Here is a 27,240-nt window from a genome sequence, read left to right on the forward strand (position 1 = left end):
GTGGAATCGTCTTCTTGTAAAATAAGCTCAGTAAGAATTACTTTGCCCCTGTTAAAAGATTTGGAAGACCAAAAAACATGGAATTGTTGGTAGTTAGGGGGAAGGTGCATGAGTTCTTATATGTATATTGATTGTTTTTCTTTTTAGAAGCATTTGATTGATAAGGATGCACCACTTAGTTAAGAGGGTAGGAGGAGGGGGGGCTTATATCCCGTTTATACATGGTAAAGAGGGGTAGGAAGGGGGTGGGACTTTATGAGGGAATGATCAAATGTCTCTATCTTGAGGTGCCCCACATATCTCAGTCACGTTGTCCTCAAGCAGAGCTCTAGATGCCTATTCCATCTCTCTATCATTGCAAGTCCCTACCAGTCCTCTGTAGGCTCAAGAAGTGATCATTATCAAGATGTCCTCGTAACCCCACCCCACCTCAAGAGCTGCAATCATTTAAATTTTACTCGGGCACCTTGATGTAAGCACCTACTCCATCAAATCATCAATCTAAACTAATCGTTAACTTTTCTTGATCTAACAATAAAGAACACTTATCAGGCTAGTTTGTCGAAATATTTGGTTATTGTCATTGAAATGCTACTTCTTCAACTGCAATCCTGTTTGACCTTAAACCTAGCTACCTCCATGTTTCACGGCTAAAAGTAAATTTAAAACCATTGAAAAATGCGCAACAAATTGAATTAGACAGGCCAGATAATTATTTGAAACCCTGGGGGGCACCATATGTTTCATGCGGATAATACACCCTAACATGTCAAGTTAAAGGTAACATTACAGCCTAGAAGTGGACCTACTTACGCAGCTAGTTCTGTTCTATTTGTCCAAATGGACAATGATGGTTGATGTTTATGATGAGGCCATAGCGTATGGTGCTATCTTGTTCAGAGTGACGGAGTAAAATATTTGTTACACCTTCAGAAAGTCGGGTTTTGAGTTGAACGTATCTGTAAACATTAACAGCAGCAGGCCCTTTATCTGAATCACCCATGCAATAGCTTGACAAATCACTAGTGGTGGTTACATTGATACTGAATGCTTGATCAATCACTTTCTGTTTGACTAACATAAGCAAAAGGGATTGCTTTTTTTTATCAAATGGTGCTAGCTAGTTGCCATGAGTGTGGCCTAAACGGATGGCATAGATTGAACGTGAACTTTGATGTATACCCATATTAGAGATATGTACTATGTACTGTTTGAATGGTGGAGGTTCCAGAAATGTCTGAGCGTGGGAAAGAAGCTGAGGATTGCTGTATTTTTAATGGAAAAGACTCGGTTTCTACACAGCATTACGAAAGCTCAAGAAAGAGAGACTAGCATAAAGAACTGACCTTCCTTTGGCTCTCTTCTTTTTTCTTTTGCTTCTAATTTGGATGGCTACTAGTTGGTAGGCAAGGCTTTTCTTGGCCAAGATTGTGACTTGCAAATAGCAATGCCTTCACGTGATGCCTTGGATGTTCTCTCTCTCTCTCTCTCTCTCTCTGAAAAATTGACAAGTCCCAGATTTTTAATACACATTTGACTGGCTTGGACTTTTCGGCATGTATACTTTACCCTCTTCATTCGTATGTATGATTTTTTCCATTCCCCAATTACTTGATGCTTGATCTAGACGAAGAGGTACTTATTATTTATCCCCTTTTGTAAATCCCATTAATTCTATCCCTTTAGATAAAAAAAAGTATTAATATATGCACCCACATACCTAGCTATAATCATTATAAAGCGTGCTCTCACGCATTAATTAGATGATGTAGTTTATGGTCATACAATCAATAACGTTTATTATATGCTTTTTCATTTTAAGGTACCCTACACTTTGTGAACCATAAAAAGTCGTGGCATCCAGCTCAATACTTCACAATGGAGCGGACTTTCCACTTTTCGTTTACAGCTTTCCCACCAATACTTGTTGCCTGCAAGAACTGGAAAAAAGTATGCGTTCCAACCTTTCCCACCCACCCAATACCAATATTAATTATTTAAAGTTATAGTATAATAATTAATCTAATGAAAATAGAAATCCAAAGCTGAAATGAGGACTTTTTTCTTCTTCTTCGTTTTTTTTTAAGCTTAAAGATGCTCTGAAAATGATAAATGTGATGATAAAATCTTCTTATTTTTCACCGAAAAAAAATCCTGTGAGTTTTCAATAAGTAGGGGCCCTTTAAACATAGTCTTGGAATCTACATATAATACATAAATTCTACAAGCCACCTTGTTAAGGTCCATATAATGCATGAAGTTCGATTAGTAATCGGGAAAAGTCACTAATAACTCAAGTGAAAGAGATTTGATTTTTCTTGAGTAAGGTTGAAGATTTATGAATTTTATATAAGTGTTTTGAAGATTAGACTGGATCAGATGGTCCCACCGCCACTCATTGATCAAGATGGCTTGGTTCAACTAATTAGAACCAATCTTTCATTTGAACCGAGTTGACCTGATGGTTTTGAAAGAATTGGATTGACCTGAAAACTAGAATGGTCAACTCAGTTCAAAGGAAAAAATAATTAAAAAATTTAGGTTAAGTCACTCAAATTTGCATTTTTTTTCTATTCTCTAGTTTCTTCTGTCTTCTCTTATCTCCTCTTTGATCTCTACTCCATGGCTCAGGCTCAATCTTTGACTTTTCCTCTAATATCTTCCTCTAGCTCTAACAATCCAGCCTTTAGCATCAAATTGAAAGCTCATGAGTTTGACATGATGGTGTGCCTCCAATTCTAATGTTTTTGCTTCAACATTGTAAGCTTGTGTCTACATGCCTCTGCCTTTATCTCCAACGATCCAGGCATCTAGCCTTTGACGTTGAGATCTCAAGCACCATCGACAAATTAATATTTATTTATATATTTGTGTTTATAAATATTTTTTTAATTTTTATGTCATCAGTTTAACCACCGATCTAACTGGTCGAACCATGAAAACTGTGACCCGTTGCTCTTTCCAAGTTGACGTTTGGTCTGGGTTTCAAACATTGCTTGATATATAGAAAAAAATGATATTGAAAAAGTACCTTTTAAACTTGATGATACCCAGGGCAATCCAATATTTTTGGATTTTTTTAGATGTAGTATAAAAAGGTCACTCAGAGATCATTTTTCGGTTTATACTAAACATATAATGGAAGAAATTTTTCATCATGAAATCCATCGAAAAAAATTATTTGCCATGGATTTTGTGATTGACACTTTGAAAATACGCGCCCCTTATATACGTGCCCCTTACATCTCACATATTTTAGTTGTAGTGTATATATATGTTAAGTTTGAAGCTGCCATATATATAAAGAATCTAACGATGTATACTTTACTTTGTTATACAGAAGCTTTATTTGGCCAAAGTTTAATTCTTTGACAGTGTCATCCTTCTTTCCTTTGTCCTGTTTTCTTCTCGCTATTATCGAAATCCACCCTATACAAACTACACTTTTTCGTAGAAAACATTCGTTTCTTTCCTGAACACTTACATTTTTACTCTCTCTTTCTCTTCTCTCTCCACTTCCTGCATAACTTTATTTTATTTCCACTTAACGAGAGTTGATATCACACAGAAAGAAAAAATATTTATTTAATTTGTCACTAAGTGAAAATTTCCTTTTGATGGCTTAATTGATCGTCAATCAAAGAATATTTATTCATAGACATTGCGTGCACATATCATATGGCAAGGTCTTATTTTGCTATTAACACTGATTGGATGCATAAACTAATTTTTATACCTATAATCAATTGCATAATTTGAAAGGAAAAACTGATATGCTTAACTTATATACTTGAGGGATTTTTTTTAATTAAATCAAGACATGTATATTTTGTATATTAAATATATAATGTTAAATATATAAGTCTTGTCCAATTTGAAATCATTTTGCCTACATTTAGTTTGAGCCTTAATTATTTATGATATACAAACACATACATAACCTTGAGTTTAGATTAGGGCTAAGTGATTCATGCGGAACTTTAAATGTTCATATTATGCACATACACGCACAAAGTTAATAAATCCTTTCAATTCCCTTTTTCCTAAAAGTTTAATTAAGTTGCAGAAGAGTATATAATGGGTCATTCATAAAGCTAATCCCATCAAATGAGAAATAATAGGAGATATTCATTTCTTTCATATTCAAGATTCTACAAGACAAATTGAACTCGAACTCTTCAGTACCAAGCCTTCCACACCAAATAAAACATAATAAAATATTTGAAACTGAGCCAATTTTGAGCTAGAGACTTAGGCAGGCTTGCATTTTTGGGTATATAGGAGTGGTGTAGAGTTTCCAAATCCATGACTTATTAATAAATTTAAGAGATAAATATAAGAACAAAAACATCGACAATGTTGGGAAATGTGGAATCCTTATTATTATATTCATAAAATCACCGGGCAGATACAAATCAGTTAGTTAAGGAGATAAGAAATTCTATCACTTCAAGGAAACACTGAAATTTAGAGATATTAGATGTCACGAGATGGCCAATTAGGGCATATCCTTTTTCTAACAAAGCCATGTAACTGAGCTGTGAGGCTTACGTGTCTTCTTCTTTAGACAAATAAAGCCACTCTAATGCTATTAATTATCCCATAAAATATGCCACCCAACATTCCAAAACCAATAAACAAATTATAGAACTCTTGTTCCTTAACTAGTTCTTTCTAATATAACAAATATAAATTAATTGTGCAATGGGCTGAGGTTGATGAAGACGGATCTTTGCCTGCTTAGAAGTGTGCATTACTAGATACAATGTTTTATTGTCTGGTTTTGTTCTCCTAAAAGACATTATAGAAATATCCACTTTCTGATTGATTAATTAATTAATTGTTGATCGATGTTTCTTGCTTCTGCTGATCTGATCAAGTGTTTGTGTGGTGTGTGTGTTTGTTTTTTATATTATCAAATTATGGGACATTGGGAAGGATGGGAGGGCAGAGATTCCACTTCCTTTAATTGAAGAAAGGGATGGGGCATCCTTCCAACACCTGTGTACCTTGACCAAGACTCTTGTGCCATTCTTTTCTCCCATACCAACTTCGTCTTCTTCAATTCATTTCGCCTTCTCTCTAAATTGATTAATTAAATATTTCTTTGAGGGGTTTTCTAAAAAGAACAAATGCCAATATATTGTATCCACTGGAGGCATCTCTACCTTCAATAAAATCCAAAGCTCATTCAACTGTAGCCCCCAGCACCTTCCTTTTGCTTGCATCACCGTATTCAGAGTCTGTCCCCAACTCTACCATCTTTCTCTCCTCAGGAATCGTACATCTTGCATCATGGACAATTTAATCCCTCTCTTTCACTCTCTCCCTCCCTCCCTCTCTCTCATACACGCACACATGCATGTACACACATACGGTCAGAGGGGAGACAAGCACAAGCGTTGTACATTAATGTATAGAAAGAATCCGTATAGGAAATCATGGAGATAGCAATGCTGTCACTGTCAAGAAATTAAGGTGGTAAATGTTGGGTTTTCAGGCGATCTGAATCATTAATAACAGCTAGGAGATATGTGATGAGAGTTTCTTTGTTAAAGGATGGTCAAAGGGAGGAGCGCATTATGGCCTGTCAATCTTTTCTGGGTGTCAGAGAGGGGAAATAAAATAATGAACTCTCCTTTTAGTCATTATGTAACTTGCAGATTTGTGTGCAGACTGAAAATATAGATACCAACTTCTGAAGAATGTGAGAGAGAGAGAGAGAGAGAGAGAGAGAGTATGGAGTTGTGTTGTTCACCTTCGTTCCTGCAAATGTCGATCATTTCATGACTTCGGTTAAGGAAAGTTCACCTGATTTAGGTTGCAAATTACAATCTTTTTGAGTACTAGTGTCATTTTATGTACCATGGTCATGTCTTCCCCAAGCTTCTGATCATGTCACCAGTACGAAATAAAGAGATTGTCGTATAAAGCATGTAATTCAGACGCTGAGGGAGATGTGTATATGTATATATTTCTCTCTCTAAGATGCATTATAATCTCAGACTTTGTTGTTGTTGCACTACTGCAGCATAAACTTAACGGAATCATTTGTACTTGTGCAATGCTGAAAACAGTGCCGGAGGAATTATTTTAGAATAAGAAAGAAGCAATCAAGTCTTCTTATTTAGCATTAATGCATCAAGAAGTTTGCGTTTTATTAGCACTGGATCAAGAAGTTTCCAGCATATTGTTTCTTACATATATCTTTATATGTATGTGTACATAGATGCTTTTACGTTTAAGAAATAGAAGCAGTAAAAATGTTCACGCTCTCTTGTATGCTTAAGAAAATAACTAAAATTCCTGGCAGCTAGAGTGTCAGATGCATAGATAACTCTTCGTACATTTTAGTTGGCCTACCTTGTATCAACCAAATATTAATAAACATGGTGGTATATATGAGACATGAGATTGTATTCTGTGGCATCACGAATTCCACTATGTTGATAACCAAATTAAAATAATAAATCGTATCAAAACCCCAACACTCTGTTTGTTAGCAGCAATGGATAATTTACAGTGTCACAGTAATGCAAAGTACCCTTGTTTCTTTGGCTGATTTAGTAATGTTATTGCTGCATTATTAATTACGTGCTAGCTACTGAGAAACTGGTATATTACAGTTATTTGAAGGTTGATATTTCGCTTTCATCTACGGATACCTTGGCAGTAGTTGGCACCATTATATATCTTGTTACCTAAGTTGCAGACGGCCGAAGACCACAATTTTATGAAGAGTTAAACCCAGGAAGAAAAAAATAAATAAATAAAAGTTGGAATGTAAGATAAACATGCTCTGCCAAAATTTATGGCCTGTAAGGTTCTAGTTGAGTTGAATAAATGACAGTGGCTTAGGAAGTTTTCCTGGGACTGGAATCATGAGCACTAATATCTACAAGTGTCAGGGAATAGACCGGTAAGCCATGAAAACACACACACAAATATTGCTGCATTGGGGTTCGGAGAGAGAAAGATACGAGTCACCAAAGAAATGGGGTTAAATACCTCATGAGTCATTATGCTGTGCAAGCACATAGTCACACACACACACACACACACACACACAGACCTATTTATTACGTTTGGCCTTTGCTGGTGATAGACGGTTCATGAATTTGGGTGAGGATCGGTAGTCTTCTAGAGGAAGACATTGAAAATGAGACTTGGGGAACGGGGAAGAAAAAAGGGGGTGGGGCCTTCAGAAAATATTTTGGGTGAATTAAAAATTATATGACTCATTAATTTCACCCCACCCAAACGGGGGGTGTGTGTGCGTGTATAAGAGAGAGAGGGGGGTATAAATGTGAGTTTCCCTTGTCCCTTGTTGGTGGGCTTATATAAAGGAGGATAGGACGTTGCGGTTTCCCCACTATTAAAGATAGCTATAGGTAATTAAGGGTGAAAGTGAGAGAGAAAGAGATCAGACATTAGTCCGTATAATTGGTTATTGTGAGAGATTTCATGGAAGAACATCTCAGTCCACTTGCTGTTACCCATCTCCTTCAACACACACTCAGAAGCTTGTGCATTCATGAAAATTCCCAATGGGTTTATGCGGTCTTCTGGAGGATCTTGCCCAGAAACTACCCACCACCCAAGTGAGAAGAGGATATATATATATATATATACACACACACACCATTGAATCAATTCTTGAGAAAAGATCATAGAAACAGTTTCTTTTCACTTCAGCCACACAATTCAAACATTCTCATGGCCTAATTAATGATACGTATCCTATTAATGCATTTTCCATATAAGTTAGTTGGCTTGTGTGTGTGTGTGTGTGTGTTATGATGTTCAGTTCTTATACCTTGTTGATAGGTGGGAAGGTCAAGGGGCTTATGATAGATCAAGAGGAAACAGAAGGAACTGGTATTGTTTCCTTCGTTGGCTTCGTCGTTGCGATATGTTGTTTACTTTTGTCAAGCATAAGATTGCATTGATTAAGCTCACACTTTGAACACACCAATGAAGGATATTGGTCTGGGAAGATGGTTTCTGCAATTTTGCTTCTTCATCAGCGCCTGAAATCACCTCCGGTGAATGCCCTGGTTCATCTGTCTACGGGAACTGTGAATTCCAGCACTACCAAGGACTGCAACCAGAGCTTTTCTTCAAGATGTCACATGAGATCTATAACTATGGAGAAGGGTACGTATCACCAATCTTCAGTAGATTAATCCTCGAACAATATAAATGATATCTAGAACAGGCTATATAACTATTTAACTTTATGAGATTTTGAAGCAGAGAGAGGCTAATTAAAATCTATGGGTCAGGTTGATAGGAAAAGTTGCTGCAGATCACAGTCACAAATGGATATATAAAGAACCAAATGAACAAGAAATCAACTTCTTGTCAGCGTGGCACAATTCAGCAGACTCGGTTAGAAAAATCCCATCTTGCTCATGATCATGATTTATTATAACACAAACTGCTGATATTAAGTGTCGATATGCTTGCTGATAATCTCATAAGCTTGTGATTTCATGTTTAATTGGCTTCATGCGAACTAAATCCGCCGTGTTTCCTATATATAATGCATGATTTCATGCTTACACTTTCTTCCACAAAGAAAATAAAAGGGGGAAAAAAACTGTCTGGTATCCTCATTATTTATGTTCTTTACAGCACCCAAGGACTTGGGAAGCCCAGTTCCAGTCTGGTATAAAGGTACATGTAGCCTCTTGACATTCGTATGCATAACCTATCGTATCGTCCTTAACTTTTAACTAAAAGAACTCCTTTCATGAATTAATTAAAATTCAATCGTATTATGTCTTGCAGACCATAGCCCTCATAGCCGTAAGAGAAGGTGTTGTTCAATTGGGAGCCGTTCACAAGGTATTGTATAGTGCTAAAGTATTGTATAGTACTAACTCATAACTCATCATGTCATGTCCATTTCGTTTTGTCTGGGACTGAAGGTTATTGAAGACTTGAGCTACGTGGTTCTTCTGAGGAAAAAGTTCAGCTACATCGAGAGCATCCCAGGCGTGTTGTTGCCACATCCATCATCTTCCGCATACCCTTACAAGGTGGAAGGGTACGGATCAATCCCCGAGCAATGGCAATATTTCCAACGCAGTACACTCGCACCCCCACCACCTGAGTTATATGATCACTTCAACCAGCAGCCCCTGAAAATCACTCCATCAATGAGCAGCCTTGAGGCACTTCTCTCTAAGCTTCCCTCAGTCGTACCGCCAACGCAAACACAGCCAAATCAGTCCAATCATCATCATCATCATCTTGTGCCATCCCATCATCACCAAAGGCCCTTAGAGTTTCTGGGAATGCAGAAAGCAGCAAAAGAAGAGATTGATGATCAAGAGGTATATAGACCAGAGCTTGATGTGGGTGAGAGCAGTAGCTCCATACCAGAAGGATACCACCAACCACCACCACCAGCATTTCCAAGATCAGAATTTGACTAATGAAGCCAATCATGGGTTTTGAGTATAATATCAATAATAGTAGTAGTAATAAAACCCATAGAGGGCATTAATTAGCACCACATATGCATATGTTTCTAGACTAGTTTCAGGTGGGAAAAATGAAGATGATCAGTCCCAAGTCCTAACACTGTTGTAGTGAGTTTGTTAGGTTCAGTATTATTATTTATTATAAGGCTAGTCTTTTCTTTAAAGCTTTAATATATGGCAAGCCAAGGACTTCCAATCAATGCATGCATGCACATCCGGTGCTGATCTGGTTTATGGGAGTGTGAGAGAGATAAGTGTGTGTGTGGGTGTGTGTGAAGCAACAAAATGTAGTAAACCGTGGTTCAAAAATCCATGAACTTGTGCAACTTAATTAAGGGAAAGGTAGTCCTTTGAACTGGAAAATACTTTTTTTTTTTTGGTGTTAAGTACAGTACTGTATCTCACGAGTTTTTATCTCAGACTAACCTAATTGATAACTTGTAGTCACCTCTTTAAGGTATACCCTCCATCGAGAATTATTCAAGGGTTTGAACTTGAAATTTTTGATTAAACTGAACCAACCCTTTACCAATTAATTAAAGCGGCCGGTGTAACTAGTAAAGACTTTTAATCATATTATAGTACACAATAATGAAATCGAATATAGTTTGGCGAAAAAAAAAAAATCGAATATAGTTAATGGTCTGAAACACAATTACAAGAAGTGCTCACAACGATGATCGATTCTGTATAGTATGAGTGAAACGTAAAGATCATGAATAAGGATAGAGAATAAAACATGTAATAAAACCATTATCTTGGGTCAGGTGACAGGAGATAATCGACACACACACACACAGCGAGAGAGATCGGTCTATTTCACTATTGCTGCTTGCATGATTGGACTAGACTGGCAAATCCTTGTTCAGAAGATGACTCCAAATAATGGTTCTGTTCTATCACCGAAAAAAAAAAAAAAAAAAAAGGAACTCCAATGGTTTCATCGGCAGGCTTCTGGATGGATGGACCATGAACTGTTTGGGAAGAAATAATATTACTTGGCTCATATATAGTTTTGCGGTTAATTGGAGTAGTCTTTTCGTATATTTTGTACCAAGAGTATTCATAATATTTCACAGAATACAGCAATTAATTGATTTATTTTAAGGATAACATATCAATACGGTGTCACTTTAATAAATAATAATTGAAAAGATAATATTCAACTATTATTTGTTATATCAAAGATCAATATATTAATTTTAGTGTAAATTTGACGTCGGTTTTTTTTCCCTCTTTTTCCAGCGATTTGAATGTGCTTTTTACTTATATTTTTAAAGCAATAAATTCGAATATGAGTTACTGATTAATACTTTTGATAGGGATGGAAACCTTATTAAACTATTTTATTGTAGAAAAGGAAACTAAACTAGTTGATTATTAAAGTTGAATTAAGTTACTGATTAACATTGAGGATATACATTTTTAAAGATACTTATTTCTAAAATATGAGATTTGACATCATTATCCTAATTAATGCAAGGTAAGTGGAAGTAGCAGTTAATTATAGCCAGGATGAGACTTCGATCAAAAGTTAAGAAGAGGCCATTTGTGGGAGATTTTAGAGCATGTCATCTTCGTCAAACCTTCTGAAGTTAGATACAACTTCTAAAGATAGAAGAGATGCACCATTTGTCCCAGGTTATGGAATAAAGAGACAAACAATAAATTAGGAACACAATCACACAATTAGTTAATATTCCTTTCCATTATATTTACAAGTCACTTTCAACTATTTTGCTAAAATCAATTAGAGGTAGTTCAATTATTGATATTGTTTAAAAAAGAAAACAAAATTTCCAACTCACTCTTATTAAATACATCATCATCAAAATATTTTCTCTCTCCTGTAATTTTACTCTCTACTCATTTGAAAATTGTAAAAGTGTAAACTTGAAAAATACTCCCTTTAATCCTATTTGTAAAACATCTTTTAGAAATAATAGTTGATCCAAAATGTAGGACACATGGTAATAATTAAAACACTTTTTTTAATTTTATCCTTTCTTAATTAATGTGAAGGTATTTAATGTAGTTATATCATTATTTAAAGTGAAAGATAAAAATGAAAGTATATAACATTTTTTATGATATGAAGAAAAAAACTAAATTTTTTTAATATGCGTGAAATAGTTGAAAGTGTCTTACAATTAATAATTTAAAACCATACCAAACTAAACAGTTGGACCATTGACCAGAGTTGTTAATGGCTCGATTTGGATCAAAAAATTTACATAATTGAGCTAGATTGGAAAAGAGTTGAGCTACTATTAAGCTGAAAATTAGAGATGAACTAGAAATTGGAGTGATTTTCAAAAAAAAAAAAAAACTAGAAGGCTTTAAACATAATATTAAAAAAATTTAAAATTAGATCATACTAAAAGCTAACTTTTTTTTGAACAATTTACATGTATAAAATATGATTTGAAATCCTTTTTTATAAAGATATTAAGAATTATAAATGCAAATGTAAATATTTTTGAGTCTGCTCATATTTAATTTAACCTAAATTTACTTATATTTGATAAGTTATAAAATTATAATTTATGATATTATTAATTTATGATTATGCTATTTCATTTTATTGACATACTATAAATTTTTTCTTATATTTATTATATATATATACATTTAATATTATTTTAATTTAATTATTATATCACCGGTTCAATCACTGTCTAAATAGTTAAATCATAAAAACTTAGAATCACTAACTTTTCTTGTTCAACATTCGGTCCAACTTTTAAAACATTGCATACATTAAGGACAAGAGGGAGGGAGTAATTAATGATTATTTTTTAATATAAAATGACTTATAAAATAGATCGAGGCCACTCAAATATACGGGTGAGTGTTTATAATTTTTTTTACTTTGAAAATTTATTTAATTTAGGCTTAATGCTAAGGCAGTCTACAACATGAGCTATTTGTCTCCTATAATTTTTTTAAAAAATTATCTTTGAGTTTGTTGTATTATACAACTTTTTCCTTTTCCGAAACCTGCTCAAATTTTTTATTATATATTAAAAATTATCTACATAAAATTTTTTAAATTTTTGTTGGAATATAATTATGCAAGTTTCCTTTTCCAAGAGATTTTGAAAAGACAACTAATTTACTGTATATTTAGGCCCCAAAAAAATTTACTGTATAATTCACTTTTTAATTTTTAAAGAAGATTCAGATAATACTAGTAAATGAGAATAAGAATGCTGCTACAGTATTAATATTGTTTAAAGAATACTTTTGATTCGGAGAGACACAGTGTGTGTCTATATAGCCTCAGTAAAATTAACACATAAACAATCATATATGTTAACCTGTCTCCTGTCTCCAATTCAACAAAAGAGACACCTAATTTTAAATTTCGTGTGAATATTTCATGGTCAGCTTTGTCAGGGGTTTAAGGGTCCTCTCGGACACTACAAAAGCACTACAAAAGCATTTTGTTTTTCCCCCATCGGCCGACAGCACAAAAGTTTAGATGCAATCATGCGAGAGAAAAATGATGACATCCCCTCGAGGAAATTTGGGATGATGTAAAATAGGCACAAAAAACAAATTAAAATTAAAAGGAAAAATTTCAATCTAAACACATTGACCAAATATAAGAAAAAAAGAAAGCTGTCTAAAATATGAAACTTCATTGCACACCAAAAAAAGTGAAATGAGATTAAAATGTTGAGGAAAATGATTTGGGGGTCAAAAAAAGCTTCTTTAGTTAACTACGTTCAAATTTCACGATCAAGAGGCAGCATCTTCGAACCGGCAAGGAACAATCAAAGACTGTGGAGGAAACCAGGAGAGAAGGGGTTTAGGAAAGAAGAGTTTCAGAAAGGGCTTGGAGTGAGAGACATGGAGCTAATCAAAGAACAATGTCATTAAGCACAGTTTCATGGGAGACAGAAGAGGAAAGGGGATTTTTTTTTTTTTTTTCCCCTTAATTTAAGAGAGTTAATGAACAATTGCCATAGAAAAACAAACCAACTTTAGTATGAGAAATTTATAACTTCATTTACCATAATAACAACATTAAGAATAAAATCAAATTAAATTATGCACATAAACAACTCATATAGAAAAAGTAACCATTTTAGTATGAGTAATAAACAACTTTATTACAAGAAATTTGCAATTCTTTTTATCATGATAACTAACTTAAAATAAAATCAAGTGAAGTCAGACGCATAAGCAACTCACATAGAAAAAATAATCACTTTAATATGGAAAATAAAATAAACAATTTTAGTATGGAGAATTTGCAACTTTTTTTTTTACCATGATAACAACATTAAAAATAAAATCAAGTTAAGCTATGTGCACAAATAACTCTTATAAGAAAGCTAACCACTTCAATTTGGGCATAAACAACTTCAATGTGAGAAATTTGCAACTCTTTTTAATATGATAATAACACTAAGAATAAAATTAAGTAAAACTATACATGCAAACAACTCCTATAGAAAAAGTAATTACTTCAGTAGGGCAATAAACAATTTTAATAGAAAGAATTTGCAACTTTTTTTACCATAATAACAACACTAAAAATAAAATCAAGTGAAGCTATGCGCATATTATAGTTATTCATTTATCTAGCATGACTTGTTATTTATGGAAGTGGCTTTAGCCTATTTAAAGACATTTGCCAAATTCCCCCTACTAATGTTGTTTGTTTCTCATACTGAAATAGTTAATTTTCTCATAGGAGTTGTTTGTGTGCAGAACTTTACTTTATTATTTTCTTTGTGCTGTTATTATGGTAAAAAGAGTTACAAATTTTCTATACTGAAATTATTCATTATTCATATTGAAGTAGTTACTTTCCTACAAAAGTTGTTTGTACATATAACTTTATTTTATTTTATTCTTGTATTGTTATCATGGAAAAAAGAGTTACAAATTTCCCATACTGAAATTGTTTATAGCCCATATTGAAATGGTTACTTTTCTTACAAGAGTTGTTGATACACACAGCTTTACTTGATTTTATTCTTAGTGTTATTATCATGATAAGTGAAGTTACAAATTTCTCGTACCGAAATTATTCATTTCCTTATAGCAACTGTTCATTAACCCTTTTTAATTTTTATTTTTTTTAAACATTCTCCCTTACCTCTTCTCTCTCCCATGAAACTGTCTTTGACGACATTCTTTGCTCTCCATCAGGCTACTGCTCCATGTCTAGCTCTCCAAGCACTTCATCAAACTCTTTTTCCAAAACCCTCCTTCCACCATCTTCCCTCCTTTTCCACCGCAAAACCTCTTATTGCTCCCCACTAGTTTGAAGATTCTGTTGATGCTGTCTCTTGACTGTAAAATTTGGTCGCTTCTAATTGAATAAGGTTTTTTTAATTGAAAAGAAAATTAATTCTATCATTTCCCTCAACATTTTAATTTCATTTCACTGTATGCAGTTAAGTTTCAAACTTTACGGGCTTTCTTTTTATTATGTTTGATCAAAGAATCTAAATTAAAATTTTCCCAAATTAAAACCCTGCATGAATTTATGGCCTTCAAAAAAAAAAATACTGCATACAAATCTCAAGGAAATTCAATGGCAGGGGTGAAAAAGAAACTCCCTTTGGCTTCCAATTTTAGAGAATACCTATGGTCCCTATGTCTAAATCATTAAAAAATGTTTCCCATAAACTCCTTATTAAATTTATGTTAGAAAATAAGCTCTTTAATCATTAGAATATAAACTTTTATCAGGGTTCAAATCTGACAAATAGTTACAATTTAGAACAAATTAAGAAATTAAACTACCTCTAACAACTTTTTTTAATATATGAAAAGTAGTTCGCTGACGTGTATTCAAAGACCACAAGGAATAATATCTTTTTTTCCGTTGGCAACATGTGTGTGTGTGTATCCTTTTTTCTGAATCCTTTCTTCAATCCTAATAAACAAACACTAGCAAACAAAATACACTTTGCATTGTGCCGCGAGCAAGAAAGGCTAAAACAGAGTGGTCTGCATCCACATTAAGTCAAGTCAAACAGGCTAAATTGATAATGGTTGCATTTATAAATAATGTACACGTGTATATAAAAGAATGAAATTTGCTTCAACAACTTTCAGACGAAATGGATCAATGGAAAGCTGCGACTTCATCAATGAAGAGTTTGAGGAGGCTCTCAATACTCATAACCTTATGGTCTGAGTTATCCCTAACCCGCACACTTACCTGAAAAAACAAGTCAATGTTTAGCTTCCTGATTGCCTAGGAGTAACATGATTTAGGGAGAATGACAATTAAGTCACAGAAGATTGAATTAATGACAGTTAGGTCCCTGATATTTAAAAAAAAATTACAAATATCAATTCAGAATTTCAGATAGTTACAATCCAAAAATTATACTCGAAGCTTAAATGTATTATCTATAATTGAAACTCTTAATTTTCAACTCATCTTTCAGAAAATTGTCAGGGAGCTAAGTGTAATTAATTCAATGTTTTGGGATCTAACTATCATTCTCCTTGAAAACAATCACATAGGATAATGACACCCCTCAATTTTTTCTTTCCTAGAAGAAAATTCATAGTAACTGGCAAGGGAACCTAAAGATGATAATTGTCTCCACATGGATTTTGTGTTCATGGAAACTTCAAGGTCTTTTTAAGTTTTGCATCCTTCAGCACACCTGACCTCTTTAAATTTCATCAGATACCACTGCCAACCATCTCCTATAGATATAACACGTCCCCAACTAAAGAGTAACCCAGAATTTTCACCCCCCACAAACAAAAGTAACCTCGAGACTTCAATTATTCCACATGCGCTAAGAATGTTATGACAAGTTGAGAGAACGTAGCTAGCAAACTCAATATTATACTATCAAGGATCAATTTATCAGATAGCATAAGAAATAGCAAAAACCTGTCCGGTCTTAGCTTCCTCCTCTCCAACTACCAGTATGTAGTTATACTGTGCTAACTGAGCTTCACGCACCTGCACCAGGCCAGAACTCTACTATTAAACACAAGTTGCAAATGTTTTAATTAAATGATTAAAGACAACAAATAATTAAAAATATGCCAGTTAGGAAGAAAGGATCGTATCACTACATGATAAAGGACATGTAAGCGCCTCCAAACAAGACCCAAGAAATGGGGGAAAAAGTTGGCTACCAAACCAAGGTTCTAGTGGAACACAGTGTACACCATATGTTGAATGACAGTTGGAACAACTATGGTCCTCTACATTTTAAACATTATGCCAAATATATCCGTGGGATCATAATGACTTTCAAATGCCAGGCAGGTGCATAATCAAATTTTGGGTTCTGGAAGCTTTGGGCAATATGTACCTTCTTCTGAATCTTCCTATCAGTTGTATCAGCATCAACATAATAACCTGCTTGATGAATCTTATCCCGCACCTAGAAAATTGAAGCAGTAGAAAATGTCATTCCAAGGAAAATAATATCATATTTAAATGAAAGAAGGTCAAGCCAGCCACAAGAATTATCAGAGAAGCTAGAACACTAGATTGACACAGATTTAAACTCAGACTTTGATCAACAGAGCGATTCCAAAGACAATAAAATTACATTTAAATGAAGAGAATCATTGACATCAAATCAGCTCTATGCCGACTAATAGAATTATGGCTTTATGCACATGACAAAAAGTGCTTCTGATAATTAAAAAGAAAATAAAATTGATTCCACATGATATATGAGATACAGTAGCGAACTGTGCCTTTTATACTTCTACGATAAGAATATGAGGCAGAGGGCAAAGCCAAATATGTACACAGCCAAGTACCTCAATTGCATAAGACTGTGATTTCTCTGACACAGGGCAAACTATTGCTTGACGAGGACTGAGCCAGAAGGGCCATTTACCCTTGTAATGCTCCAATAATATAGCAAACATGCGCTCAACAGATCCTAGAACAGCTCTGTGTATCATTACAGGTCTTTCAATTTTGGCTTCATCCTCAGCTGAGTATTCCAACTTGAAACGATCAGGAAGCTGGAAGTCAAGCTGCAAGGAACCACATTCATGTAATTATCAGTGAATAAATTATGCAACCTGAGTCAATATAAATTAAATCAAATGAAGTGAACCTGCAAAGTTGCACACTGAAATTTCCTGCTCAACGCATCAGATACACTGATATCTATCTTTGGTCCATAGAATGCACCGTCTCCTTCATCTAACTGTAAGATACTCATAGCATTAACATTAAGATGATAAAACAACACAATAGATTTAACAGAGTTGGAAGAATAGCAGCTGCAATACGTTCTGCTAACCATGCACCCATCTCGTCAGCATTAAACAGCCAGTTAGAGAATCATCATGTATGCCACTTTTGGCAACCAGGCCCGCAGATCTAAGCTACATCTAAATTTGCCTAAAAAGAAAATTCCATTTTTCATGCAGAAATGTATTTCAGGACAAGATTAATTGAAATTTCAATTTTGGAAATTTTCACCCAGGACTGGAGTGTCCTGAAGAGAGATCATAATTCCTTGTAATGGAAACAAATTCACTGACGAAAGTCAAGAGATGGCATGGTATATATACAAAATATGAACAAATAAGGACAAAAGGTACTATGCAAAGTCAAATATATCAAGAAAATCAAATTAACATATTTATTGATTTTATTCCTCAAAAATTATAATTTAATTCCATGGCTTGTAAAAGAAATATCACCAATTTAGAAAACAATTCAGATCATAATCTATCTATTAACAACTACTAATAAATGATTATTATGGCATGTGATAAACATTGTAAAAATAGTCATGAGAGATGCAATTATTAACATCTTGTTTATATTTTTAAAAATTAATCATTGTGCTCAAGGCTAGTTGGATAAGGCTCGTTATTGCAAATAGAAGAGTAATAATCACCTGCCAAGGCTTTCCAAACTCATCTAAAGCTTCTTTGAGTGCAGTTTCAGCCTTCTCCCAGGTTGCTAAATCTCCAAGGTATTTCTCTGGCCTCTACTCATATTCAACGTGTAAAGTAGGGTTAGTAATTGTTAAATGAAGCCAAAGAGAAATGAATATAGGTCAGAACCTGGAAATGACTATAATCTGTTGCGATTGATAAGCCAATAATGCTATTTCAATGAAGCTGCTATTTAAAAGAATATGAAAACGATGAAAGTAACTTTCATGAAAGGCAGCATATATCTAATTTTCCTGAACTACATCGGTGTTTTCTTGTTTAATCACCCCATCAAATATAAGCATGAATGGAGATTGAATGATTGTATTTCATACTACTCAAGAGATTTAATCAAAACTTAAGGCATAAACACAATAATAGTACGCTTCTTTTCATACAAGTTATCAGGTACACCCCTGCTTTAGTGCCTGCTTTACTAAGCAAGTTACCATGCACACAATCATAAAGCTTCACACAAGCCATGTTGCAAATTACATACATCAAAACAAGTCTAAATTGTAAGTCAAATTAAGAAGTATAATGAAGCTTGAGTATATTATTTTCCAGCCACAAATCTAAGAAGAGTTTCAAAAAGTGAAGGTATATAATTTATGGATGATGTTTGTCATGCTGTATAATCTATAGATAATAGATAAATAAATCATAACTTTTTTTTTTAATTTATTGACAAAGACAACTAATGTTTGTCATACTATATAATTTATAGATAATAGTAATGATTAAAAAAACCAGACTAGACCAGATAGTCGGGCCATCAACCTATCAGGCTAATGGCTCGGTCAAGCTGAAAAAACTATTTGGAGAGTTCGACCAAATTAGACTGCTTTGGACTGGGAACCAAATTCAGTTATTAAAAACTGGACGGCTCAAAAAATGACCCTTTTTTCTTTTCTTATCAATTTTTCAAAGAAAATGACCCATTTTTTAATTATTTGATATTATGTTGTATCATGTGGCTTGTTAAATCATGATAAACTTAAAATTGGTTTTATTTTTAAATTAAGTAGCAATTTCATATATATTTCTTATATTTAGATCATTATATACATATTTTTTTTAAATTTAATTATTATGCCATTGGTTTGACCATCAATCCGACTAGGTTGGACCATGCAAACTATGAACCGCTAGCCTCTCCAATTCAATATCCAATCGGTTCTAAAAACATTGGATAATAGATAATAAAGGAATTTTGGTCAAAATAATAAACAATGTTAGCTTATTTTTGTTATATAGGAGGTCAATGTAGTGCGCCTTTTCATTTCAAGTAATGGTGGGAAGATTTTCATCAGAGAAAACACTCACGTAATCTGAGCATCTCTTAGGATAAGAATTATTTACCAAAGAGAAAATACTCCAGGATAAACATGACCTGGGGATATACTTCATAAACATGAGAGACAGAGAAAGGAGCATGATTATCAAGCTTCCACAATCTCTTCGCACAGGGTGAAGGCGGCAGTCCACCAGAGAAGCAATTAATCAGCAGTATTTTGAATTTGAACCAACTACACAGTCAAAATTAAATCCCAAAACAAGAGCCGTTTACCAAATGCAGTTGTGTTAAAATAAAGAGATTTATTGACAACCAGATGGTAGCTTCTTCGCAAATCCAGACGAGAGACTATTAAGAGCGCAAGGTTCAACTAAGCATTTCTGCTATGGTATTACCAGCATTGAAATAGGCAGATAAGAAAATTATTAACAGTAAAAAGTAACAGCATACCGTGGAAAGCTTCAGATCATAGGTGAAACCAAATACTTTATAGGCATAATTGATAAAGTCCAAGGCGCCTCTCACTTCCTCCTTTACCTGTAAAATGAATCATATTAACAAATATAACTTCAATTCACAGCAGACTTTAAAATTGTTGTCAGTTCGACTTTTAAATTTAAACTGACCTGGGACTCCCTGCAGAAGATATGGGCATCATCCTGTGAAAATGCATAAGTTGAAAGATATGAAAAGAACAAAAAGCTACTCGCACAAGCAAAGAATACAGTAATAATCCCCCTATCATGATTTACAATAAGAAAAACCATACGTATTTTACTTTTTGACAAATCAACCTCACAAAATCTAAATGAAAACTTCAGCATCATAAGCCCAGAATCTCTAGCATGATTCAACCAAAACCTACCAACTCTAGGACTCTCTTGTTACTTCTCAGAAGAAATTCACAACATCATCTGACTCCAACAAGTGCTTTCAAATTCTCCCAAGGCATTATATATATAGATATATATCTCTGTGCCAATCAAATTGAAAAGGCTTCTTCCACAGAGAGTAATGCTATATATAAGCCTACCCCAGTGTGCCTTTAAGGTGATATTGAGTTTCATAAAACAAACATGGCAAGCAACCCTGATTAGGAACTGGACAATATAATTATTTTATTGTTCATATATGTTCAGCGTGAGAAGTTATACCTGCTGGAATCTCCTAACACGTGTCAATCCACTCAAGGCACCACTAGCCTCATTCCGATGTAAAACCCCAAAATCAGCCAGTCGAAGAGGAAGTTCTGCAAGATCATTAAAAAATATTTACGATGACAATGGCCAAATATGCCATATGCAATATATTGCATTAGCAATCCAACTATAAAAAAAATTCTGCATCATTTGATAATGCTAAACTCATGGGAACAGGGAAACAAACTAATAAAAAAGATTCTATTTGTTCAATAGATCATAAAAGGATGCAACTCCTAAGAATGATAGCAGGCTGACAAACTTAAGCAAACTAAAAATAAATTATAAAAAAGAAGACAGTTCCTAATTACAATTACATCATGCTCCCTCCGGTCCTATTTGTAGGACACCTTCTATAAGTAATTTAGTCCAAAATGTAGAACACCTTATAATAATTAAATCACTTTTTCCAATTTTACCCTTTATTAATTAGTGTGAAGATATTTAATGTTGTTGCATCATGGTTTAAGTCAAGGGTAAAAATGAAAGTTCATGGCATTTTTCTTATATCATCAAGAAAAAAACTAACTTTTTTTAAGATGCGCAAAACAGTTGAAAGTGTCCTACAATAAGGACTGGAGGGAGTACATCAATATAATCAACATGAAACTCTCCTTATACAGTTTTGTATCTCCTTTCATAAATCTCAATTTAAGGAAAGTCGGAAGTTAAACATTTCATTCAACTGAAACGAATTCATCAACTCAGTTGAAACCATCATTATTCCCACTTAAAACATAAGTTAAAATCTTAATAGAGCCAGTATGATGTTCATCAACTTTTCTCAGGTTAGGGCTCAATCATTTGTACCTTTTGCGATTCAGTTTGAAATCCAGACCAGCCCAGAAAATCTAAGAAAATATAAAAGATTCTCTTTTTCACGACATCAACATTGGTGTGAATGGATATTACCTCTGTATGAGCGAACTCTGTGCTTAAACATCAAGCAATGCCCTGGGCAATTCATTGGTTTCAGCCCAAACTCTTGCTTTTCAATCTACAATACACCATATAAATATAACATGGTAAGATGTAATTTGATAGCTTGCCCACAAAGATATGTGTTTGTGAGTTTGTGCAAGGCTTATTAAGTATGTGTAAGAAGTTCTTGAAGTTTATTATTGGCAGTTAAGAACAGAACAGTATCAAGGGGTTGGCTAGTCAATCAGTGGTCTAACTCCCTCCCTCTCATATAATCATGTAATGGAGCCCTGGGGGAGTTATAACACTAGATGAGTTCACATTATTTGATCTCTTTCTGTTCTATATTCTTCTATAATAACATTCCCTTTTGTGCTATCGTTGGGTGCACGTATGAGTGTGTATATGACATGAACGCGTACCTCAAAGACAAACATATTCTCCTTGTAGTTTGCAGCATGTCCAGATTGCTCCCACAGCTCCATATTATAAACATTAGGAGATATAACCTGATGAATCAAGAAACTAAGAGATCTTTCTTGAAGATCATTTGTTGTCACAGCAAACAACTTGTAATATAAAACTCAACCTCTTGGTAACCTCTTTCCCTATATTGATTTCGAATAAATTCCACCAGTTTGTTGTAAATCCGAGTGCCATGGGGAAGAAAAAAACCAACTTCCTGGGCTGATATTGGCAACGATGGATTAAAAAGGCATCAACCAGAGAAGCTTGATTAAAGTTGAAATTACATGATTAAAAACTTACTATACCTCCACTCATGATGCAGAATAAGTTCCTGTTTTACACCCAACAATCTGTGGTCATACTTTTTAGCCTCCTCCAACCGGTTGATATATTCCTGAACAGAAAAGACATTTTAAAAGATAAAACCTAAGACAAAAATCAATATATAGAAATTTCATGAGCACACCCTTTCTTAAATGCATTCAGTCATGAAAAAGCTTCAGAAGAAAAAATTCCTCTTCTTTATTCAGAAGATGGAGGTTCAAGGTAACACTTGATTTGTGACAATATTTTGTGGTTGGGTGCTAGAAGGTATTGCTGCAGATGGTTTGGTCAATCAACTCAGTTTGCAAGACCAGATACCAATAAAGAGTACCCTCTTATTATTAGAAAATAAAACAAAAAAATACCTTCAAACTCTTTTGATCAGGATAAGATATCCCATAAACTCTCTGCAAACTTTCTCGGTCTTTGTCCCCTCTCCAATATGCTGAGGAAGCCTGGAATTGCAATAACATAGTGATGACTTTCGATGTGAGTTGCATGGAAGAAGTTTCATATGTCAGCTCTAGCTCTAATATATACCTTTAGACAAGCAAGTGCTTTCACAAAGGATGTGTTAGGTATATGTGGTCCACGACACAGATCAACCAAGGGACCACATCTGTATACTGTGATAGTTTTGTCTGCAGGCAGATCATTGATGATTTCAACCTGATCATGATAACCAAAATAATTGCAGCATCATTAATCACCATAGAAGGAAACTAGGAAATGATGCCACCAAAGATAATACGGGTAGGTGATGCCATCAAAATAAAGCAACTATACTTGCCTTAAACTTATTGTCAGAAAACATTTCAAGTGCCTGATCCTTTGATACTTCAATGCGTTCAAATGGTTGTTTCTCCTGAAAATAAGAACTACCACTGATCATATACAACAGAAAAGCATTGATAATGATAACCTATAAGCAATATCATGCACAAAATCAAAACTCAGTATTCCACGTAGCAATAAACTACAGTTGAGAAGTACTGTGAACAAAAGACCTTGAGTAAATAAGAAATTGATGACGAATTTAACAAACAACTCACGAAGTTCAAAATGAATTGTATTCAATTTTAGTTTCCAATTAAAAAATGTGCAACAGATTGTTGTGACTGAAGACTTCTATACACCACTTGGACGTTTGACGCATCTAGTCAACCCATTCTTCCCCTTCACCGTCCAACCACATGGACCATCAAGAAATCTTTCTCAGAAAAAAAAAAAGAAATGACAGTACAACCAGCAAAAATATCTCTATTTGCAAGCATAAGAATATCAGCTATAGAAATACTACCTCCGTCCTTTTTATAAGAGGCCTTCCAGAACCTCTCTCTAATTCACAATATAAGGGATTTTGTCAAATTTTTTAATGGTTGGATCATTTTACCCCTTAGTCCCTTGAAAATTGCAAAAAGAATTAATTATGCTTTGAAAAGGAGTCTTCTAATAAATAGGGGCAAAAATGGAACATTGACATACGTTTATACCATTTTAATTAATAAATAGAGCACATGGCGTCTTGCAATCCATGTAGCCGACCCCACCTAGTGGGATAAAGGCTTGTTGTTGTTGTTGTTGTTGTTGCATAAAACAGTTGAAAATACCTTATAAAAAGGGATGGAGAGAGCATAAGCAAAAGTTTTACATTTACAAAGACCCTTTTTTGCTCTTACATCTCTATAATAAAATCAATTGAACAGGGAGAAATTAATATGATCAGCAAACCTTTTATAAAGTGCTAGTGACCACAACAGTAGTATCAATAATAATAATGAAAAGGAGACGCAGATATGAGAATAAATAGAAATACCGCAACAGCCTTTGAAGCCCCAGATTCTATCTGCTTAAAGTGATCGTCATTCAAACTCAAGTCACCATAAAACGCATCATAATAGAATCCCTGCAAGGAATTTTTACTATGTCATTAGCTAACCACCACTCCATTTCACAAAAATGACAACCCATGCAAAGATGAGAAGGAAAACATGTACGTCTTTTTAATTAAGAATATCTCTATATAATACAAAGTACTAGCATTGTTTTTTTTTTCCGATAAAAAGAGCTAGCATCAAATGGAACATCAGAATCACATGCAAACTACAGTTGTTTGAATGGACAGTGTAAAAGGGAAAAACTCCAGATACCTTGCCATATTCAAGTATCATTCATTTTCTTCTCTTTGCCTTTTTATATAAATGAGTTAATCCAAAGTCAGTTGCAATTTAACTCTTTAAAACAATATCCAAATAAGCATAGGAAAAACCTCACACCAGAATCTCAGACACCCACAACAATCAGATAAAAATATATCATAAGTGACTTTGGGAAAGATGTGACTATAAAATTTACCATAAAGAAGAAAAGGCCCCCATGATGCTCCTTTGTGAGGTTAATTCATATCACATAATCAACATTATTCAAAGCAATGTATCATTTTCTTATCAAAGCAGACGCATAAATTGTAGTGCCCCCAACAATGGATGCTACTACATTAACAGCAATGTAATTCAAAACTCATAATCATTTTAAACCTGCAATGATTTTAGTACTTCCATTATAACTCATATCTACCATTCCACAATATCTGAGTGGCTCACTCAGATAAAAACATTGTCCGCATGAATTTTATTCCGTTTGAATAGACAAACTATGTGCGTCAATGAATAAAAGTTTAGCATAAACATTCGAGAGTACCAACACTCATAACATACAATACAAAATAAAGGCCCAAAAAACAAATTAAAAAAGTTAATTAGAAATACGTAAGTATAATAGTAAGTTTACAACAAACCTCTCCTCTAGTGGTGCAGGGTCCAATGCAGAGCTTGCATCCATACTCCACCTCAAGGGCCTGCGCAATAACGATGAGACTTAAGTCCATTCCGAGCCAAATATTGAATTTTCATAGAAACCAAGTCTCAAGTACAGCACCTGCCCCAAAATGTGAGCACTGGAATGCCAGAAAGTGTCACGTCCTTCATCGTCTTCAAATTTGAAAATCTGAAGCTCACAATCACCTTCCAAGGGCCTTGTCATGTCCCATAGGACCCCATTCACTTTGGCAATCAAAGCATTAGCAGCCAAATTCTTGGAAATCTCCCTGGCAATATCCAGGGGTGAGGTCACCCATTTCTTCCCTTCCTTGACATTCTTGTCCGGCAAAGTTATCCTTTTCATTCGAAGATAAGAGAAACACACATCACCCAGTAACAAAAAGTCAAAAACGGAAGAAACAGTATAAGAATTCCCCATTACCAATAAGATAAGTAGACTAATTTACTTGATGGGATCGGCGGGAAGGGATTGGCGTTGAACGAGTTGCTGAGCTTTGATGGTCTCGAAGAGTTGGATGCGCTTGGGGATGACGGTGTTGAGATAGACTTCGTCTTTGGCATGAGCCACCATGGCTGCCGATGCTTGAAATGTGGATTGCGAAGCGGAGGAGAAGGAGGCAAAAGGCAGAGCCTTACGAAGCAGAAAAGGGGAAAATGCAGAAGTCGAAGAAGCGTAACGGCGGAAGCGGATTAGTGTTGGATAGCACATAGCACAGCCACCATGGGAACTGGAGACTGCTGTTTTTGACGCCAACCTGAGGTTTAGGGTTTTTTTTTTCTTAAAAAAACTGTGGTAATAATACTCGGTTTGATAAGAAATTAATTTTAATTCTATGTATAAATATTTTATTATTTTTATATTTACCTATACTTTTATTCTTATTAAATACTAAAAAAATTATTAAAAATATTTTTTTATTTTTATTATAAAATAGTGATAAAAATTTATTAAATTTTAAGACAATTATTAAATATATTAAAAATAACTTATGAATAAAATCAAAAAAAATATATTATTACACATAATCATCCATGTATTATCCATATGTCTTGTATAAAATATCTCTATGTAAGTATCTAACTACTTTATTAAACTCAAAAATAAATTATTAATTTTGTTTGAAAATAAAATAATTTTTTAGTGTTATCTATATTTAAATAAAAAATTAAAATAAATTATTAATAATGTCTTAAAAAAGTATAATTTATTATTATTAAATAGTAAACTTATCTTTCAAAATATTTTTCTCCCATGTGTACCAGTTATTTAAAGAAAATTGTGAAAAATAAACTAAAAAAATAACTAATAGTTCATCTTTTCATGTAAAATGAGAAAAAAAAAAATCATCAATTGCTTTTATAATCTGAAAAAAGTGAATGGATGTGTTTGGTATATTTTCTTTTTCACTCATTCTTACATGCACTCGTCTTTAATCACATTTAGCTTGTCATAACCATGGGAATAATAGTTTCTCTCACACTAATCTTCATTGATTAATATTGCTTAAATGTTGGAAATTTAAATCGATAACCTTATGCATATCAATTCTTATTCTTGTCTGTCTATTGCTCTCTTCATACAAAAATTTATATATGATCAGTATTTTTATCAATCAATATCATCCTATTTTTTCCCATCAACCAAACATGCCTTTAACTTTCTAGTTGCTTCTGACCAACGCCAAGTTCATTGCTCCATGACACTTAACGCAATGCCAGCAGTAGGATATGCTAACTGGATATTGAAAATTAAATTTGTTTTATACATCTGCGCATATTTAAGATAATAT

The 27,240-nt window shown here is 33.9% G+C and overlaps 2 protein-coding genes across 2 annotated transcripts; one reads left to right on the forward strand and one right to left on the reverse strand.

The window, feature by feature from the left end:
• Positions 1 to 7,337: 7,337 nt before the first annotated feature.
• On the forward strand, positions 7,338 to 9,854 carry LOC129299778 (protein RICE SALT SENSITIVE 3-like). Its single transcript, XM_054938249.1, has 7 exons — positions 7,338 to 7,601; positions 7,828 to 7,878; positions 7,981 to 8,157; positions 8,286 to 8,391; positions 8,638 to 8,679; positions 8,794 to 8,850; positions 8,934 to 9,854. The coding sequence occupies exons 1-7, from the start codon at positions 7,465 to 7,467 to the stop codon at positions 9,441 to 9,443; spliced, it is 1,080 nt and encodes a 359-aa protein (XP_054794224.1). The 5' UTR covers positions 7,338 to 7,464; the 3' UTR covers positions 9,444 to 9,854.
• A 5,448-nt stretch (positions 9,855 to 15,302) lies between these two features.
• LOC129299777 (threonine--tRNA ligase, mitochondrial 1-like) lies at positions 15,303 to 26,202 on the reverse strand. Its single transcript, XM_054938248.1, is given in 21 exon segments — positions 15,303 to 15,678; positions 16,372 to 16,443; positions 16,802 to 16,873; positions 17,262 to 17,483; positions 17,567 to 17,659; positions 18,362 to 18,454; positions 20,149 to 20,235; positions 20,325 to 20,357; positions 20,853 to 20,947; positions 21,810 to 21,894; positions 22,241 to 22,327; positions 22,408 to 22,491; positions 22,493 to 22,505; positions 22,592 to 22,680; positions 22,976 to 23,065; positions 23,151 to 23,279; positions 23,401 to 23,475; positions 24,427 to 24,516; positions 25,408 to 25,467; positions 25,548 to 25,785; positions 25,897 to 26,202. Coding segments are annotated over 21 exon segments (2,166 nt in total). The 5' UTR covers positions 26,160 to 26,202; the 3' UTR covers positions 15,303 to 15,582.
• Between the last annotated feature and the right edge of the window lie 1,038 nt (positions 26,203 to 27,240).

This window comes from Prosopis cineraria, unplaced genomic scaffold (assembly GCF_029017545.1).
Source record: "Prosopis cineraria cultivar Desert tree isolate PC_DT_omini unplaced genomic scaffold, ASM2901754v1 PC1294, whole genome shotgun sequence".
NCBI lineage: Eukaryota > Viridiplantae > Streptophyta > Magnoliopsida > Fabales > Fabaceae > Prosopis > Prosopis cineraria.